We start from the raw sequence: 20,354 nt of genomic DNA, 5'->3' as shown, positions 1-20,354 counted from the left end.
GACAAATAAATAAATAAAAGTGATCTGAAGAGGCACGTTTATAGCAGCAATTCCCACAATAGCCAAACTATGAAAAGAATCTAGATGTTCATCAACAGATGATGGATAAAGAAGATGTGATACACACACACACACACACACACACACACACACACACACTGGAATACTATGCAGCCATCCAAAAACTGAAATCTGGCCATTTGCAACAATGTGGATGGAATTAGAAGGTATTATGCTAAGTGAAATAAGTCAATCAGAGAAAGACAATTATCATATGAGGAGTTTGAGAGGCAGGGTAGGGGGTTGTGGGGGGTAGGGAGGGAAAAAAATGAAACAAGTTGGGATTGGGGAGGGAGACAAACCATAAGAGACTCTTAATCTCATGAAACAAATGGAGGGTTGCCGGGGGGTGAGGGTGTAGGGATAGGGTGGCTGGGTTATAAACATTAGGGAGGGTATGTGCTATGGTGAGTGTTGTGAAATGTGTAAGCCTGATGATTCACAGACCTGTACCCCTGCGGCAAATAATACATTATATGCTAATTTAAAAAGATAAAAAAAATCACATCCAAAAAAATTAAAATCAATCAATCAATCAATCAATCAGGGCCTGCCAGCATTTCCAAAGAACCACGTGTGTGTGTGGTGCGTGTGTGCATGTGTGTGCCTGTGTGTGTATGTAAGTGTGTATGTGTGGGTGCATGCGTGTATATATATATGTGTGTGTGTGTGTATAATCTGAGAATCTGTAGCACAAAGTCTGCCATATAGAAAGAACTACAAACAGTTGTTGAAAGACAAAAAGAAGGAAAGAGGAGGGAGGGAGAGAGGGATGAGCAAAGGGAAGGAAGAAAGAATCTCTTAGTTTGTTTATTAAGATACATTTTGAGAAAGAGAGAAATTTAAGTGTTTCATGTTGGAAAATTAAAATCACCATGAATTTTTATTCCAAACCTATATCTCAAGATTCTATGACACAGTAACTACAAAGAATAGCTCTTCACTTTTCCTCAGAATACTAAATGGTTTTGAATCATTCATTACAGGTAGGAAGGCTTAGGAATCTAAAAACTTAAAGCTACCCTTGGTGCACTTCTGCTGGGTGAAGGTAAGTTGCCTTAGGATGGTACAGTCAGGAAACTGGGCACCATGATTTGATTTCCAAGTACCACTAAATGCACCTCTTTAGGAACCTTCCTACGAGACTAAATGAAGGACACATCTCCATACTTAAGACTCAAAATGTAAACTTAATGCTTGCCATTCATTAAGATTTGATCATCACAGTTCTCACCTACCAGCCTTATTTAATAGTCAATAATAAATGGCTCTCTCCAGCCCCTAAGTGTATACACCAATTTACATTCCCATCAACAGTACATGAGGGTTAGCTTTCTTCCATATCCTTGCCAAAACTTGTTATCTCCTGCCTTTTGATGATAGCCATTCTGACAGGTGTGAGGTGCTATCTCATTGTGGTTTTGATTTGCATTTCCCTGATGATTAGTGTCGAGCACCAGCTATGTGCATTTCTTTTTTGGAAAATATCTATTCAGTTCCACTGCTCATTTTCTTATTGGGAGTTTTTGGTTGAGTTGTATGAATTACATATATATTTCAGGTATTAACCCCTTTTTAGATGTATGGTTTGCAGGATTTTCTTCCATTCCATTTTTTAAAAAATTTAAAATCAATTAGTCGATATACAGTACATCATTAGTTTCAGATGTAGAGTTCAGCAATTCATCAGTCAATGCACTTTGTCTAGGTAGTTCAAAGATATTTCCATTAGGGGAAAAAAAAACTTACTGTAAGTTTGCATATCCAGTAGGTATCAACTCTGTCAAAGGGAATATACAAATGAAATAATGGAAGATGCATACCAGAATCTAACAAATGTTATGAAAATGAGAAACAGTAAGTGTGTTATTTTTCTATACTATTTATGTTTTGAAGTTTTGTAATGTAAGTGTAGATTTCTTTTGTAATTCGTAAAAAAGTAAGAGTATTATAAATCCAAATCAAACCATTATTAAGTAACAGAAGATTCACACACTGAGTTATATCAACATACACACACACACACACACACACACACGTAGTATACTGCATGGATCTTCCATAGGGAAAGTTTCTGACGACAGTCCTTTCCAGCTCAAAAGTACCTAAGAGGTTCATTATCGGTCTTCAAGAAGCCTCCACTGGCCAGGCTGCAAGGGCTTCTGTCCCTCAGTTACCAGCTAAAGAAAGCCGTGGCCTCAAAGTCCATCTCTTGCTGGTTTGGCCTTGTATCGGTTGGATTCCAGATGACCACAGGGCCTCTGCAGCCATGCAGAGTACACTCTGAATGAAGTACACTCTGAATTAAGCTTCCCTTGATGATGACTAATCATCCTGTCTCAATTTAGACTAATAGCAGCAATTTCAGTAGCACTGCATGTAATTTATTTATAATCACCCTGTCTCAATTAAGCTAATAGCAGCAATTTTGGTTGCACTGCATGTAACCAAGTATGTTTTGACAGGAAAATATATTGTTGGTGAAGGAGGAGTGGGGAGGAGGGAGAAGAGGGGAGGAGTGGGAGGGACAAAATGGAGAGAATTTTATAGGATGCAAAGTTATAACATCACCTGCTGTCTGCATGCAATCACTTGCTTTAATCTCAGAATTGTTGCAACTTGCTGTTGAAGTGTGTGGCTTTGTTTTTGTGGGGATTTGGGGGACTGGATATGGTAAAGTCTTCTGGTTATTCTAGACTGAGATTTTTATTTTATCCTTTTTATGTCATGGCTGAGGTTAAACCTCAGAAATGCCATCTTTAGACTAGTAAGGAGAACAGGGGATTTCAAGCCAGACAGGCTGGGTGGCTTACTAACTCCAGTCACCAGGCGCTTGACTTAAGGTTAGTTAGTTCAACTCTCAGATCCTATGTTTCTTCATCAGTAAGATGAGACTGTTGGCTACCTCACAGTGTTGGGTGAGTTAGGTCAGATAACGTAGGCAGGGCACCAAGTAGTATTCTGAATCAGAAAATGATGTATTTGTACAAAATGGTGGGAAATCCAAAAGCTGAGAAATCTGGCTCAGAACACAAAAAGGATAAATTCTGTAATGGGTCACTGAGCCCTGTCACCCAACCTTGGGCCTTCTAAACAACATCTGTAGAATTCTTACCTTACAATTTCCATTTCATATATGCCAATAATGAGAGGCTGTTTGCATTCCATAGGTCCCACACCAGCTAAAGGAACCATGCATGGTACACGGGAGACAAGAGGTTCAAAGTGGTACAGTTATCTACCAATACCACCCTGAAGACACTGGCCGGAGATTTGCAAACCAATAGACCAGGGTTGCACTGACAACAGCCCCACCCCGCCCATTCTCTATTGCTGGCCTTGGCCACCACTAATAAGGCCAAGAAGTCTGTTTTGGGGAGGATTATCAGATACCTGGTTGTCCAAGCCTACAAGCTGGGAGTCATTGTGTTACTTCTATCTTCCTTCATATCTGATCATCAATTTTTGTCCATTCTTCCTCCCAAATATCTTAAGTCTATCTTTTTTTTTTTTTTTACTTTATTCTCATTGCTATCCCTTACGTTAGGTCCCTATCACTTGCCTGGACTACCATAACTGCTTCCCAAGTGGCCCTTCTTGGGTTCTCTCCATGTGTCCCCCCTCACACAGCCCAAGTAGATTTATAAAGCGCAGATCTGGTGGGGTTGCGCCCATCCTTAAAAATTTTCAATGGCCTCTCATCAGTTTTAGGATAAGGTCCAAAATTTTTAACACAGTCCACAAGGCTTTGTGTGACTTGGCTCTGCCTATGTTTCCAACTCTGTGTAGAACTACAATTGTAGTTCCGTGTACTACATTCCAATTCATCCAGATTGGTCTTATTTTAGTTCTTTAAACACATCACGTTTTCCCCGAATTAAGGCCTTCACACATGCTGTTCCCTCTTACTGGAATACTCTTAACCACTCTTCTAGACCAATAAGCTATAACTTCACCTTTCCATCCTGGTTAAACTGAATTTTTAGAGACCTTCTTTTGCTTTTTCCAAAGTTTATTGGTTTTCCTCTATAATACAATTTCTCAATAACCTGAGTGTTTCTCTTTCCAGACAATCATTATGCTTGTTACTATCATTAAACTCAGGACTCTGTTTGTTTCACTTATCATTGGATTTTCAGTGCATGGCATAATCAGCATACTTCTGAGTAGGAGCTGTTAAAAATTATGCCAAAAAATCAGATCACTGCCTAACAAACTTACTGTACACTCAAGGGGTCTGTGTATTTGTTTGGTGTGCGATTTACTACTTAGTAAGGCCCAAACTCTTAAGGTAAGATGCTGATTTATAGAAGACAGACAAGTAGCAAAGTACTTATTTTATGACCAAGTTGCAAGTGATTTCTGTCCAGTAGAAAAAATGAACATTTGTGGTTATGGCTTTATTGCCTTCTAGAACATTGATCACTTGTATAGCAATCTCTATTATCTTACTCCAACACTCAATTTTTCAATGACCATCCACAATTTGGTCTTTTGTAGCTTCCTTCACACCAACGTTGACATCTGGCTGGTTTCCTCCCTACCAAGTTAATGGATTTTTGACAAATCTCAACTATATACCTGTATGACAGTTGTTTTTAACTTTTTGAAAATTATGCTTTGACAGAGCAATTTAGGAGGAATGCAACAAGTCTTTGATGACTAACATCCTTAGAACAGACTCTAACGGGGCCTGTGGTTGGAGAAGTTTGAATGGGAGAAAGGAAGAGAAGAGAAGCACTAGAAATATAGCCCTGCTCTTGGGAAGGGCAAATATCTTTCTGGAGAGAAGAGAAACTCAATATCTATATCTGAAAGACTGAAAAGCAGTCAGAAAGCTTCAGATAGTAGAAGAAAGGACAGTTGAGTTAACTAATATTTTCTTCCCCAGAAAGCCCACCAGTGCAGATTTTCAGCTTTAGACACTGGTGTAGGCACAAAGGGATCTGGAATAGGGAACTCTGGGGTTAAGGTCTGTGTGGCAGAGGCTCTCCAAGATCTGCATCTCATCCTTCTTTCAGATAACACTTCTCAATCACTTTTCTCAGCCTTCTCTGAAGCTCATAGTGACCTTGTGACTGGGCTGCAGTCAATGAAATCTGAGGGAAAGATATGAGTCCCCTCCAAACCTGGCCCATAAGACCTGGGAGTGATTCTCACTCCATTTTCCCATGTGCTGGCAGAATGAAAAGGGCTTTGAGGACTTGGAGGAAGGCGCAGACCTTAAGTGGAAGGGACTTAGTCTCTGAAAGACTGTGTGGAGCAATTTCCTTATTGACCTACTCTAGAAATAACCATCCAATGGGCTAAGCCATGGAGCTTTGGGGATTGTTTGATAAGCAGTTAGGCTACCCTAGTTGTTAGAGGGCTCAACTCACATTTTCGTCTTTCCAGAAGTCCTCTCTAACCATTCCAGTCCACAGTGACCTTAGAACTGATAGCACATGCCATCTGATTCATTAAACCATGATTAAACCTGGTGTTTAATCATGTACTTTTGTGTGTTATGACTTAAACTCTATATTACCCAAACTGAGTTCCATGGAACACTACCATTTAAGATAATGTTACTAGGTATTCCATGAAAAGGGAGTTCCATAAGGAAAAAAGTTTGATAGACATTAGGAATGAGTCTCATGTTCACAGGACTTGTCAAAGCCCCTAATGAGATAATGGGGCTTATATATGCTTAAAATGGGGTTCAAGAATATAGTGTTTCTCACTTTGATAGTGAGATTTTTTTTTGTAGATTACAGTTTGGGAAGCATGCCTATAACCCTTTCACTTGTGTGTGTGTGTGTGTGTGTGTGTGTGTGTGTGTATCTATATATCTATATCTTATGCCTTCTATAAGGTTACAGTTAATGAGGAAGTGACTTTATTCTTCTCTGATGCTCTGTGCTCAAAGTACGAAATACCACACACACAGTTCTATAGTATCAGCATTAAAAACTTGGCTTGGGGAAGAGGTAGGTAGAAGGCTTCAAGGAGGCCAACCATGAGTTGGGCCTTAGGAAGTGAATAGAGGTTTTGCGGCAGGGATAGAGCAGGTGAGAGGATAAGGAAAAGTATCCCCATGAAGGAGACCACACAGGCAGTTCCTCCGAGGCTGGGGAATGGTCAGAGAAAAGAGACTCAGTTTTAGAATGGAAACCAAACAGACCACTTGGATTCTGCCTGTCAAACAACTGTACAGTTTACCACTTTATAAAGTCGTAACCTATAAGCTGTAAAGTTATAACCCACTCACCTCTGGCACTCCCCTCTGGAAAGAATAGATACCACTCCTCCCTGTATCCCACAACTGGAGGCCCCTGAAGGACAGGGGTCATGTCTTAAGAATCATTTCAGCTCCCATTCCTTTACATAGCCTGCGACACAGCTCACAGGGCTTCCTGTCTGAGATTTCTCCTCTGAATGTGAAAACACAACCCTCCCAGGATGGCTATCACACTTAAATTTTAAAAATGCTGGCAAAGCATTTAGTACAGTGACCGGCGTACAGTCTATGCTCAAGAAATGTGAGCTGTGGGTATCACTTGCTTAGTAAGTGTTTGGGGAAGGGAGGAAGGCATAAGGGAAGGAGGGGGGGCAAGACACTGGCAACAAAAGAAAGAAGGCCAAGTGGAATGCAGTTATCCTATTTCATTCTCCCACTTGGTGAGGGCTGGGAGGGAGATGCCCTTTACCCTCTGTTTCAGGAACAATCCTTCCTTGGCTGCATTTCTCAGAGTGGTTGTTTTGGAGGCTCTGAAGTGAGATACTGAGCTAAACTTCAGCGCACACTGCCAAGAGGAGGGAGCGTACTGCGCCAGGGACAGAGCGGAACAGAGGGTCCTTTGGGGAAGAACACCCGCCACTCCTCACACTGGCAGCCAAGGCCTGTGCGGCCTGAGGGAGTGTGGGGAAGCACTCCAGAGGGTTTACTTTGTCCTTGGCGCATGGGTTCCCAGGCTCTAACGAAGGAACAGAGAGAGCCTGGCCTCCTCCGCGGGAAGACCCTGTACCTGACAAAATTGTTCTTTTAGGGTAAAGTTCCTCAGAGCGAGAGGCCTGGGAACAGAAAATGTGGGCTGGGTCTGCAAGAAGAAATGAATTCCAGGGAATCTGAAGACCAGCTCATCTGCGTGAGGAGACACAAGAATGAGAGGAGGGAAATGTCCACGTCTGTGGCCTCTTCCCTCTTTCCTCTCTGCCCCAAGTGAGCAGCAAGTGTGGCCAATGGAAAGGTCTTGGGTCAGGCCAGAAGGCCTAGAGACTGGTACGAGGAGGAAACACTCTGATGGCAGTTCCATGGGCTGGGTCAACATGGCCAGATGATTTTTCCAGAGGAATGATCTCTTTGCAGACACTTTGCTCCCAAGGCCCACAGCCGAAGAGCTGTGGAAGGGGATCTGGGGCTTCGCCCAGAGCATGTCTACTGCCCCACAGGAGAAGGCTGTACTATCCCCAGGAATGATACAGCCTTGAATGGGGATGAAAATCCTCCAACCTTACCTTTAGTTTTTCAGGGTAAAGATACTTAAAGGTACTTAAGTGTGTATATATATATGACTGAAATATGCTTCCTAGCCTGAGCTAAGTAGTTTCACAAGTAAGAATCAAGGAAGCTATGGGACATCCTTGTCAAGAAGTGCAGGCCAGATAACTACTGTAATAGGCAGACTAGAAACATATTTGCCATTGGGGGCTGCTTAAGAAGTTATGGCAATGTGTAAAAAATTATATATGATAATTTTCTGATATACATAATTTAATAATTTATATTAGTGTCTAAATAATAGAAGGAGAGGCAGGGGGAAAGACACGGGGAGAGGAGGAAGGAAACATACCAAAATTAACACCTATTATTTCAGGACAGTGTGAGAATAGGTGATTTTTTTTTTCCTATTTTGACATCCGGGTGTCAGGAGGGAATTCAACTTTGTTTCTGTTAATGAAATAGTTTCTCATTGTAAAAAAAGAAATGCAGAATACCAAATAACTGGAATCCTGGGTGATCTTCATTTTCTTTCTCATGCTTCTCTGTATTTTTAAGTCTACTATAAGGGATTTACTATTTGAATGAGAATAAGCAACATGTGTTCATATTTTAAAAACCAGGCTACTCCAGAAATAACTCTCTCTTTGTTTCTGAGAAAGTTCTGGAATTTCTGCTACTGGCTGGACCCTTGTCTTCTGGCTCTGTGAGCACTGGGTTAAGAGTCTTAAGGCCCAAAGATTAACACAGAACTTTAGAAAAGTCGTGTATTCTCACTGGGCCTCTGTGAATCTATCTGTGAAATGGAACATCTGCTTTGCTTACTGCAAAGAACCTTTGTGAAGTCAAGTTCACAACTTACTCAACTGTAAAGACCCACAGAGATGTAAGAAAACAGACTCCAGATACAATGTAGACACTCACTGAGTTACACTAAACCACTATAAATGAAAACAGCTTCCAAGTCCTTTAAAGGTTAAGAAGCCATTTGCCTGGACAGAAAGTAAGTGATGGGCCATGGGTTAGTGGCCCTTTTCACCTAAGGAGGAAGGCAGACCTAGCCCTGGCCTGAGTCCAGCCTGTCCTGCTTCTCTCTGGAATCCTTCGCCCCACAAAAAATAGTGATTAATTTCCCCCACCCTGGTCTTTTCAGAAACCAGTGGGGGACCTGCTCCCCTGCCCACCAGACACAGGACATGGTTTGAGTACTTTGTCTGGTACATCAGAACTTTAATTTTTTTTTTTTTACTATTTTTTAAAAGATTTATTTATGTATTTGAGAGAAAGAGAGCAAGCACAGGGAGAGACAGAGAAAAACTTTAGCAGACTTCTTGCTGAGTTCAGATCGGAGCCCAGAGCAGGGCTAGATGCAGGGCTTGATCTCATGCCTCTGAGATCGTGACCCTGAGCCAAAACCAAGAGTCAGATGCTTAACCGACCACACCACCCAGGGACCCCCCCTCCATCAGACCTTTTAAAATCTGGCCCTCACACCTAATGCAGCAACCAGTCATTTCAAAATATTCCAGATACTTTCAGGACACCGAACCTTTGCACAATACTGTTCCCCCAGCTTCTTCTCAGGTTTTAGGATCCAAGTCCAATGTCACCACTGCCCCGCTGTACCTGGCAGAGTTGTTAGTGGGTTACTGTGTCTCCAGCTCCTGACTTAAACCTCTACAGTTGTATGAAAACAGAAAGAAAGACAATTTACTTATATGTGTGTTTGTGTATGTGTGCATACATACATACACACATATATATGTATAAACAATAGTTTCCAGAGGCCAATCTATATTTGTGCCAATAATAATAAGGACCATGATAACTATGGCAGTGATGCTGTATAAGAAGACAGCCTACAAATGTCTGTCCTACAAGCAAACAAATGAAGACACATTGCTGGCGATCAGGGAGTGGAGTAGGGTCAGGAAGGGGAGGACTGAAAGGGTCTCGTGGGAAGGGGTGCGGACGTGGGGGACTCACAGGATGGTCTGCATCCAGTTCTGCTCCATAGCTGAGAATCTGATTGGCAAATCTGTCCAGTTCTTGAATGGTTCTTGGGAACCAGGGCACTGAAACACAGAAAGGGCAAAATCCTGAGCGGAAGATTGGCAGGACATAGCCAAAGGTCTCAGCAAAGACAGAAGCATGGATCAGCAGCCCCAGTTAGACAAACCAGTCAGGGGGCACATAGGGTCCCCTATAACCCCCAGCTTATTCAAATTTTCCTTGGAAACTAATTTTTTTAAATGTTTAGTTTTGTTGAGGTATACCTGACAAATAAAATGATAAGATATTTAAAGTGCACATCATTGTGATTTGATACAGGTATACAATATGAAAGCATTTTCCCATCTAGTTAATTAACACACACATATGTATCTTTGGCAGTTAGTAAAAACATTTAAGTTCTAATCTGTTAGCAAATTTCAATTATACAATACAGTGTTATCGCCTATGGTCACCATGTCTTACACTAGATCCTCAGATCTTACTCACCTTTTAGCTAAAATATATCCTTTTATCAGCCTCCCCCTCTTTTTCCTAGCCCCTAGGCCCTGGCAATCATTTACCTACTGTCTGTTTCTGTAAAATTGATTTTTTTTTTAAGGTTCCATATATAAGGGATACCATGCATTATTTATCTTTCTCTGTCTGGTTTATTTCACTTAGCACCTCAGAAAAAAACTAAATATCTTCCCAGATATATTCTCTTTCCTGAAGATTTTCTCTGAGTTATCTCAAAATTTACCTAGTACAGTGGGGTGGTTTTTGAAGATTTTCTTTAGTAGCAGAGTATTACATGTAATCCCAGAATATACATCAGATAAAAGCAGAGCTGTTCTCTTTTAAGCAAGGATGAGCCCATGAGACCCTATCTTTTTATCACATATTGCCCTCCCAAATATTCCCAGGCATCATCCTGACAGAATCTTTTGATGCCCAAGCCAATTTGAAAGTCACAGATGAAACAGAATGGAGTCAAGCAGCTTAGGATTTTACAGTATCTTATAGTACCTAAAGAACCTGCAGGCTTGCTTTTGGAGTAACCTAGTGGGGAATGAGATGAGGCCTGAGCTGTGTAGTCTATGGGGAAGAAGACACACGGGGCGTGGGGGTGGGTGGTGGAATTGTCCCAGGAATTAACAGAGACTAAGACATTTTGGACTACAAGGTCCATGAGGGCAGAAACCATGAGTGTATTGTAGTTCATGTGTGCAGAGGGGAGGGAGGGTATGGGGGTGGAAGGCAAGAAGCAATGGAGGGAGGAAGGAAGGAAGGAAGGAAGGAAGGATGAAGGAAGGAAGGAAAGAAGAAACAAATGAAATCTGGTTATGCTAACTTGTAAGGCATTCAAAAAGTAACTACCCTCCCTGGAGCACCAACTCTGGTCTAGTTGCTGTTTCTGATTTCTGAAGTATCTCCAAAATAAGGAAGACATTATGACCCCTATTGTACGGATGAAAAACTGCAGCCCTGAAAGTCTAAAGAACTAGCAGACGGCCACACAGAAAGTAAGAAAGTGAGAGCTCCAGGAAAACTCACTGAACCTAAGGAGACATGGGAGGCTGGGAGGAGCTGTGAAGGGAGGCCAAGGCGTCCAATGCTTCCCCTGAAACGAGGTTTAGAGTAAAAGATGGTGAACTTGGAGTCAGTAAGTTCTGACTTGAAATCCGGCTGCATCTACCTTGTGCTCTGGGCTTCAATCCTAACTATAAAAATGGGAATAATGGCCACAATAACAGAAGAGTCGCAGATGTTTTTGAGGCCTTACCACGTGTCAGCCACCGTGCTTACCATATTGGTGGAATATCTGTTTTAATCTGAGTATTACTGTGAGGAGTAAGTGAAAATGTAGGCAAAAGGCACATCCCAATGTTTTGCCCATAGAAGGAAATTTCCCATCTCAGGCAGGTAGTTTCGGATTCTGGCCCGGCCTAGTGGGTCGGGAAAGCACACGCTTGCCATCTAGTGGCCAAACTGGGGAAGCGCCATCCGTGATCTCGATATAGGAGAGGCAGGCGAGAAATCAGCCACGTTCCGCAAAAATGAGATGCTTATTCCAACAGCATTAACAGAGGGCCATTTAGAGCCTTGTTTCCATAGCTGTAAGGTGCAAAGCTGTCTGCCCCATATGTTAATGATAAAAAGTAACACTGAGTGCAGTTCTAAATATTTAACCTGCGAGGTAGGTACTATTGGTCTCCCCAAATCACAAACGTGGAAGCTGAAGTACAGAGAGGTTAGGTGGCAAACCCAGATACAGGGCTTCCTCTGCTAGGAAACAGAGGAGTCAGAATTCAGACTCAGGCCCGGATGACTTGGTGGTTTCCACGGTGACCATGAATCCGTCCTGCCACTCTGGGGAGTTAGAGTACATTGTTGGCTGGGCTCTGGAGCCTAACTGCCTGAGTGTTCTTGCTGTTTCCCACCTAGAGGTTCCATGACCCTAAAGCCCAGCCCACTTCTCAAGGTTGACTCTCTGTGGTCAGAGTCACAGGAACAGACCTTGCAGCTGTCAGCTAAGACTTATCTAGCACTGGCTTACTGACAGGCACCATCCTCCCATATTACATTTACCCCCTCACCCAATCCACATAGCAGCCCAGGAGCTGGGTGTTATTACTATCCCCATTTCATAGACGAGGATGTGGAGGAACAAGGAGGATAAGTCTCTTCATAGACCTCCTGGGTCCCAACTGTTAGACTTTGGAGTCTGAGATGACTCAGCACCAGACTATTCACCTAGCATGGCACCTGGCTTCCCACTTTGTCTCCAGAATGTTTCTCCAGGCTTTTCTTTCTTCTTGAGTCTACTGCTTTACCTTGTACCATGGACCCCTGTAGTCAGAACTGAAAATGGGGGCTTTTCCTTACCCGGGTTTGGAAGGACTTAAGAAAGGACATCTACTGTAGTCAGCCAGGACCCAGGATCCCCTCTGAGACCATTCTGGCTTCCCCAGAATGTCACCAACCCAAACCTCTCTTCCAGGGCACCCCTTCCCCATTCACTCATTTTCTCTCTTGCCTGAGAATCATCCATAATCCCAGCAATCACGGTTGCCCCCAGAGACAGGGCAAGCCAGCCTTGTCTTGCTGCCCCCACCTCTGACCTGGGGCACTCTTCATCTTGTCAAAAAAGATTCCATAAATAAGTGTTCAGCACCTACTACTAGGGCGCTAGATATTGAAGGAGTCTTCACCGCCGTGGTGCTTACATTCTAGTGGGGGTGGGTGGCCAGAAAGTAACAATAAATACATTTAAATAGATAAAGTGCCAGGACATTCTTTTTTCAAAGATTTTTTTTAAAAAATTCATTTATTTGTCAGAAAGAGAAAGAGAGGACAAGCAGTGGAAGCAGCAGGCAGAGGGAGAAGCAGGCGCTCTGCTGAGCAAGGATCCTGATGTGAAACTCCATCTCCAAGACCCTGAGATCATGACCAGAGCCAAAGGCAGATGCTGAACTGACTGAGCCACCCAGGTGCCCCTGCCAGGACATTCTTGAAATAGAAAGTGGTGTAAAGAGATGGAAAGTGAGGAAGATATTATTTCATATATCATCCTGTGACTCCAGATCCCAGAGGGAGCGTCTTGGCACCTTGACACTGCCTTGCCATAGTTCAAGGGGATCTGGGATAGCCAGGGTCCGTCCTTCATCCAGAACGGTCTCCCTGTTTGTCTCAGGGGGAGTCAGTCTGGCAATCTTCAAGACCCAGTGCAACAGAGCTGGCCAACTATCGGCTCAAATGCTGTCTCTGTACTTATTATCTGTGGCACCCAGAACAAATTATGAAACCTCTTTGTGCCTCAGTGTCCCTAACTGTAAAAATGGGAATAATAATAGCACAATGCAGTACTGCTTGATTGGAACACTACGAGGTTAAACCAGTTAATAGGTGTGTTCACTGAGAACAGTACTGGAACATAGTAAATACCATTATTGTTCACCGGCAAGCTCCAGGGAATTTTTGTTAACTCTGCCCTTAGGTTAGCAAGCAGAGTAGAAAGCCTTCAGGCAAGACTAGAAAGTCTGCTGCTGGGACTGGAAGAAATTATGCTGAGCGAAATAAGTCAAGCAGAGAGAGTCAAGTATCATATGGTCTCACTTATTTGTGGAGCATAACAAATAACATGGAGGACATGGGGAGATGGAGAGGAGCGGGAGTTGAAGGAAACCGGAAGGGGAGATGAACCCTGAGAGACTATGGACTCTGAAAAACAACCAGAGGGTTTTGAAGGGTCAGGGGTGGGAGGTTGAGGAACCAGGTGGTGGGTAATAGGGAGGGCACGTACTGCATGGAGCACTGGGTGTGATGCCAAAACAATGAACACTGTTATGCTGTAAATAAACAAATAAACGAATAAAAAAAAAAGTCTGCTGCTTATTTTGTTGTGTAATTGAGCAAGTATTTTATCTCCTAGAGCATTAGTGTTTTATCTACATTGTAGATTAGAATCATCTTTCCATATTACTTCATTTTTGCATGAATTAAATACTATGGCAAATGTGATCTATCTTAGCACAGTGCGTGTTCCTCAGTCAGTGTTTTTCCGTATTAACCATGAGGGTGAAGAAAAATTTAATAATGGTGATAAAAAGGAAGAAAAAGCAGGAAGAGGAAGAAGAGAAGGGGGGAGGGGAGGAAAGGAGGAAGAAGAGGAGGAGAAGGAGGGAGAGGAAAAGGAAGAGGAGAGAAGGGAGACTGGAGTCAGAAGCTCGTTCACAGTTAAGGTCCGATACTAACAGGCTTTCTAATCTTGGGCATCAGTTTCCCCTTGGATTCACTTGTTGCTGTAATCCTTTTCGGGTTTTGTATTTTCGAGTCCTACCAGAATGCTGTGAAGGGCTGAGGCTGGCCAGAGGGCATGTGAAAGATGTGCTTCTAGTTCATGCAGTATGCCCATCTTGCTTGCTTCTGGGAATACTGAGCACAAAATGCATTGCTCCTCCCCTTTCTCTCTCTCCTCTCACGGAAGGAACAAGGCTCTGTTTCACAGATACGGGATTCAGAGCTGTGTGTGCGGCCGTCTCCCTACTGAACGCCAGAGGGCAGCAGAACCAGCGTATTTTCAGCTCGGGGTGTTTTTCTGTTTTGATTTTTAGCTCCTCCAAAGGGAGAACACTAGTTGGACCAATGGGTTAGTTCAGACAAACCCAGAAAAGAAAAAAAAAAAGTCAAAAAATATGAGAAGATTGCAAAACCTCAAAGGATTCCAGTCTTGAGGAGACGAATGTGGGAACAGCCCACCAAGCCCCAAGTCCTTGTCACAGAGACTATGAGGGACCCCCCAGGCAGCAATGCAAGACCGTGGGGGCACTAACCCCTGTCCAGGGAACTCTGGTAGTTTCGGAGCCTTGTCACCAACCAGAAAAGACCCAGAACACAGCCAGGCTGGAGAACTGGCAAAGCTTGGTGGCTAATTATACAGATTTCAGAGCCAAATCGCCTGGGTCCAAATCTTGCCGCTGCTACTTGGTAACTTTGGGACTTCAGGAAAATTACTTAACCTCTATCCTCCAGTGTCCCATTAGTAAAATGACTATAACCATAATATGGCCTTCAGAGTACGTGAGTAGTAAATGAGCTAATGGGTGAGTAGTGCTTAGAACCATGCGTAGCACACAGCAAGTGTTTTTAAGTAATTGGTTCCATTATTATCATTATTATCATGTAGAAGGCCAAGTGACAAGGGGTGACAAGCGTGGTACACACTTTTCCCAGACAGCAGCCCTACCTTTGGATCTATTCACCTGTCCCCTCTCCAGACCTCACCTGAGGCTAAGGCATCCTCTCCCAGAGGACACTGTGTAATGTCTATGTGTCATCTGGGGTAGAAAGAAGACTCAGGCTAGGCTCACAACTAAGAGAAGGAGTTCACCAGCCATCACCTTGGAAAGCAGGGCAAGGCTTAAAGAAATGAGACCCAAGAGAGGCAAGTTCTGGTTGCTGGGGATGGGGGAAGCAAGGTCCCTACATGGTTCACTTCCTCAGTGTGGCCAAGAAGCACAGGAAGTGACCCAGGCACTAAAGGAAAGGAGACCAATGTTTATTGCAGCAATGGCTACGGTCGCCAAACTGTGGAAAGAACCAAGATGCCCTTCAACGGATGAATGGATAAGGAAGATGTGGTCCATATACACAATGGAGTATTATGCCTCCATCAGAAAGGACGAATACCCAACTTTTGTAGCAACATGGACGGGACTGGAAGAAATTATGCTGAGTGAAATAAGTCAAGCAGAGAGAGTCAAGTATCATATGGTCTCACTTATTTGTGGAGCATAACAAATAACATGGAGGACATGGGGAGATGGAGAGGAGAGGGAGTTGAGGGAAACTGGAAGGGGAGATGAACCATGAGAGACTATGGACTCTGAAAAACAACCAGAGGGTTTTGAAGGGTCAGGGGTGGGAGGTTGAGGAACCAGGTGGTGGGTAATAGGGAGGGCACGTACTGCATGGAGCACTGGGTGTGATGCCAAAACAATGAACACTGTTATGCTGTAAATAAACAAATAAAAAAAAATAGAAATGCCATTTGTAGCTCACAGACCATGTAATGGAGGATAGTTGGAAGAATGGCAGGCAGGGGCTAGGGGCCCTATCCCAAGATTAAAAAAAAAAAAAAGGAAAGGAGACTACGGAGGACCCCAGACAAAACAAAACAGGGCCAAGCATTTGCCTTTTTGTATGAAGCCTACACTTTGTTTTAGAGCCTATCATATTTATTTCTTCCAATACTGCACATACATTTACATACATATATCATACATATTTATATATGCAGGTAGGTGTGTGTCTCAGAGTTCAGAGAAGCCAAAGTACTGCATGTCCCTATGTCTACATATCTGTATTTGTTTCTATGTACCTGTAAGACCATTAGTCTCCTGTGTGATGCCGGAGCTTGAAGTCCCCAGAGCAGGAGACAGAAGGGAAGATTGGGGTAAAATGGAGGAGATGAAGGCTGGAACCCCCCAAGGACAGACAGATGGCTACTCTTCAGAGAACAGCAGAAGCCTACAGCTGGTAGATGCCAGTCCTTCTTGCCTCCCCACCCTTGATGGAGCAGGTGTCCTGCAGAAGGCAGGGCCCTTCATCTGCAGTTGAAGATGGACCCGGCCCAAGAGCTGGCGAGGCTGAGCATCTCCTGGGAAGGTGGATTGGTTGCAGGCCCAGCTGCAAAGCTTACACCTTATCCTGTGCAAAGTGTGTGCACATGAAGCCAGCAGGTCTGTGTTCATTTCACCTCTCCCACCCACAAACTCTGTGACTCTGAGCAAGTGACTTGTTTCCTGAGGTTCTTGGCTTCTCCTCTGTGAAATGGGTGAGGCGGCCAATCCCTGGCCTGCTTCTTTGGTTAGGGTGAGAAGCGACCGACCCGCACACAGGAAGTTGATCTCCCAGCCTTACACTTGAACCTCATACAGAAAACCCAGAAACACTTCTCTGGTTAAGTAGGGTCTCAGAGGCCACTGGTGGCAGGGTCAGAGTTCGTACCTATCAACCTGGGATCTTCTAATTTTGCCAGCAAAAGGTATAGCTATTTTTTTCCCTTTGAAGTCAATTTTTTGAGAGCGTAGGATGCACCAGATATTATGCTAAGCGTATTACTTCTATCGTTTTAATTCTCAAAGCAATGCTAGGGGGTAGACGTTATTTCTGCTTTTCTGATGAGCAAACTGAGGCTTGAAGGCAGAAGGGACTTGTTAAGATCACTGTGCTTACTGTGAAATGAGGATTCTGAAGAACCGCTCCGCTAGGTAGGCTTAGAATAAGGTGGGGGGCAGCAGGAGGGTTGATTTTAGATTCCTGATCTCCCACCTGGAGACAGAAAGGAGGTCACCGACCAAAGCAGGAATTGATCCAATTTTAGTATATGTGCTGCCGAAGCGAGCACCCAAAGCAGGAATCGAAAGTGCTTGGAGAAAATCCCTAGAGGAGCCCCAGGTCCTCCCCACCGTCATTCCATCTCCATCTCCCTTCCCAAGCTTCCCTGGGTTTAGGGGTAGAAACTTCACATTTCCTTTCTCTTCTTCAATGGCAGTGGTGGGCCTCTCCCCCACCCTGGCACAGTGCTGGGAAGAGAGACTGACCCCTGCGACCCAGGCCTTCGTCTTGAAAAGTTTAATCAGATTAGCTCATTAATGACCTTTGCAAATATCTCTGCGGTGGGCTGGCTTCTGTGGGCCCCTCGACCGCCTCACAGGCCGCTGGGCTTGGCGTTAATGAATGACTTGGGCAGGCTGGGGCAACAGAGGCCCTCTGTGAAGTCAGAGGCACTGGAGGGGGGCAGATCATTAATAAATATTGATTTGGCTCCAAGGGAAGCAGCCTGCAGAACAACTGACCCTGGACACCCACGTTGTGGTCTCATTAAGCCGGGGTCAACTGCTCAGCCTGGACGCCGAGGGGTGGCTAGCTTAGGAGTGCTCCTGAGTAAGAGGCCCCCACAGGCCTGGCAGAGCCTGCTTCCTGATCAGTGGGTCAGAGAAGGCCTGTTAAATTTATAGCAGTTTAAGGTGCAGGCTGAGTCCCATGAACCCCCTCCCTCCAGCAGACATCCGCCAGCCCCAGGGGCTAGCCAGCAAGGCACCCAGACTTGCCCCAGACTTCTGCCTCCAGCCTGTTTCAGGGAGGGCAATAAATCCTTCTTTCCTGGGCCCAAAATAGAAGGGTGTTCTCACTCCCTCTTTCCAGGCTCCTGGATGTCTCCTCTGAAGCAATGGCCTCCAGCCTCCTGGAGAAGCTTTGGTGTGCTGATCCCAACAGCTTCCCCCAAAGGAGAAGGGTAGTGCACCAACAACCTGCAGGTTGAAGGCTTTTGGCAGTTTTATTTCTCTCTTTTAAGGAGCTTCTGTTTTTCTTCCAGAGAAGGGAGGCCCCTCAGGAAGGTCTTGGCAAGAACGGGTGAACCAAATTCTGGCTGTTGGTGTCAAGCTAGTTCCTTCCTCCTCCTGGACAGAGCAGAGGAGTGGTGGGTTCAGGGCTTGCTTTTATCAGTGATGCGACAGGCAAAGCATTTGATCTCTTCATCCACATGTTAAAATAGAATGAGAACCAGACAAACACAAGGGCCTTAGCCTAAAGTGAAGAGATAAAAGTGTGCTGAAATAAATTGATGGTGGAAAGAATGAATGGGTATGTGTGAAATCATGAATAATATCATGAATAAAATCATGAAAAAAATAAAAGATTGATCCGCAGCATCCTTCATTCCAATCACCATCCTAAACTGGAACTATCCTCCCAATATCCTTGTGAAGATGTCACGTATCTTATAAACATATCTACTGGCAAGTTGTCCACTATATCTCCAGATACCAAGTTCTGGTTTCTGAAAGCTTACATTGTAACTTAGCCTGAGTACCTGTCACTTACAACCAGAGTTACGGACGATCTACATGAAGACAAACAGAATACATTGAAAGCCTCTTGCATATCACGTCTGTCTTCTTCCAGGTGTCCCTCCCTGACCCTGCACTCCCTTCTCACTACCATGCCCAACAGTGTACCTCCTAGGTGCTCCTGTTGCGACCCATACTTTCCTATTCCTGCGTGTATCATGCCACATAGAAACTACCTACTAGATTATAAGACACGTGGGTCTAGGCACCATGTTTGGTTTTTTTCCCTACTGCATCCTTATCTTGTGGCTGACACTGAATGGGTACCCAATGAATGTAAGTTACACAAATGAGTGATCAACTGAATTAGAACATAAATGTGGATGAAAGAGAAGAAGGTGGGAAAGCTGACTATGGTCTTTGAGAGGGAGTACTAAAAGAAAAAGAAAGAAACCCTCAAAAGTCAGGATTTTAATAAGTAAGAGCAACATAATTTATAAAATACTAAGGAAAGAGAGAATTCCAGGGGTATCATGGATTAAATCATTAATCCATGGCTAAATGCTATAAAAAATGATTAATCCATGGTTAAAAATGGATTACAAAAATGTCAAAGAGAATGAAAACAACAACAAAAAAGAGGATACTGGCTTGGGTCATGGGTGTTGCCAGAATGGTAAGGAAGAGGAGAAGAAAAGAAAGAAGTAAGTGAGAAGCGAGGGAGGGAGGAAGAAGGAAGGAACCTACATGAGCAGCTGGCCTTCTATCTTTTAGACCAGTACTATTGCTAATACAACACATAGACAAGTTGATAAGCATATGCTTCAAAAGCATATTCACAGGAAGTAAGATTTGGAAGTGACCGGTCATTCCCAGCACCCCTCACATCATCCTACACATGAAGTTGTATCCCCATTTGCCAGGTAAGGTTGGACCCAGTGAGGGTGTGACTGTCACCAACTCCTTATAGATTAGCCTAGTCACGGTCCATACCTACACAGCTGGTGGTGTCAAATAACCTAATAGTTGGCTGGTGTTGTGGATCATAGAGCCCCTCCCCACTGAGGGTTAAGGATGTGTAAGTTCAAGGGCTATTCAACTCAAGCAAGCTCAAGCCATCAAACACCATAACCTTCAGAGTATCTTGCATGATCTTCCCCATAAGCCTTAGAAAGTGGCCAAGTTGGTCTTAGCTCTATTTCACATATGAGAAACAAGAGATAATGAGGTCACCGAGCTGTCAGGTGGTCAGATGGGATTCAAATCTAGCTGGCAGTTCAGAGAAGAGGAGTCCAAGTCCTAATTCTTGACTCTAAATTCCTGGCTTTTTCTGCGTCACTATGGTGCTCCCTCAATCCAACATGAATGGCAAATCAACATTGTTACAATGTTACAATTACATATTCTTTTATTACCTCCAATCACACCTGTCGCACAGAGAAAATATATTTAACAGGGTAAAC

The 20,354-nt window shown here is 43.8% G+C and overlaps 1 protein-coding gene across 1 annotated transcript in view; it reads right to left on the bottom strand.

Annotated features, from left to right (window-relative positions):
- The window catches only part of PAH (phenylalanine hydroxylase), a 69,101-nt gene that overhangs the window by 24,091 nt on the left and 24,656 nt on the right, over window positions 1-20,354 (bottom strand). Inside the window, exon 4 of the mRNA XM_046012589.1 lies at window positions 9,527-9,615. Coding sequence (XP_045868545.1) covers window positions 9,527-9,615 — 89 coding nt within the window. The remainder of the gene's footprint in view (window positions 1-9,526; window positions 9,616-20,354) is intronic.

The sequence above is a fragment of the Meles meles genome, chromosome 7 (genome assembly GCF_922984935.1).
Source record: "Meles meles chromosome 7, mMelMel3.1 paternal haplotype, whole genome shotgun sequence".
NCBI lineage: Eukaryota > Metazoa > Chordata > Mammalia > Carnivora > Mustelidae > Meles > Meles meles.
This window is presented reverse-complemented; position numbering and strand designations above follow the sequence as displayed.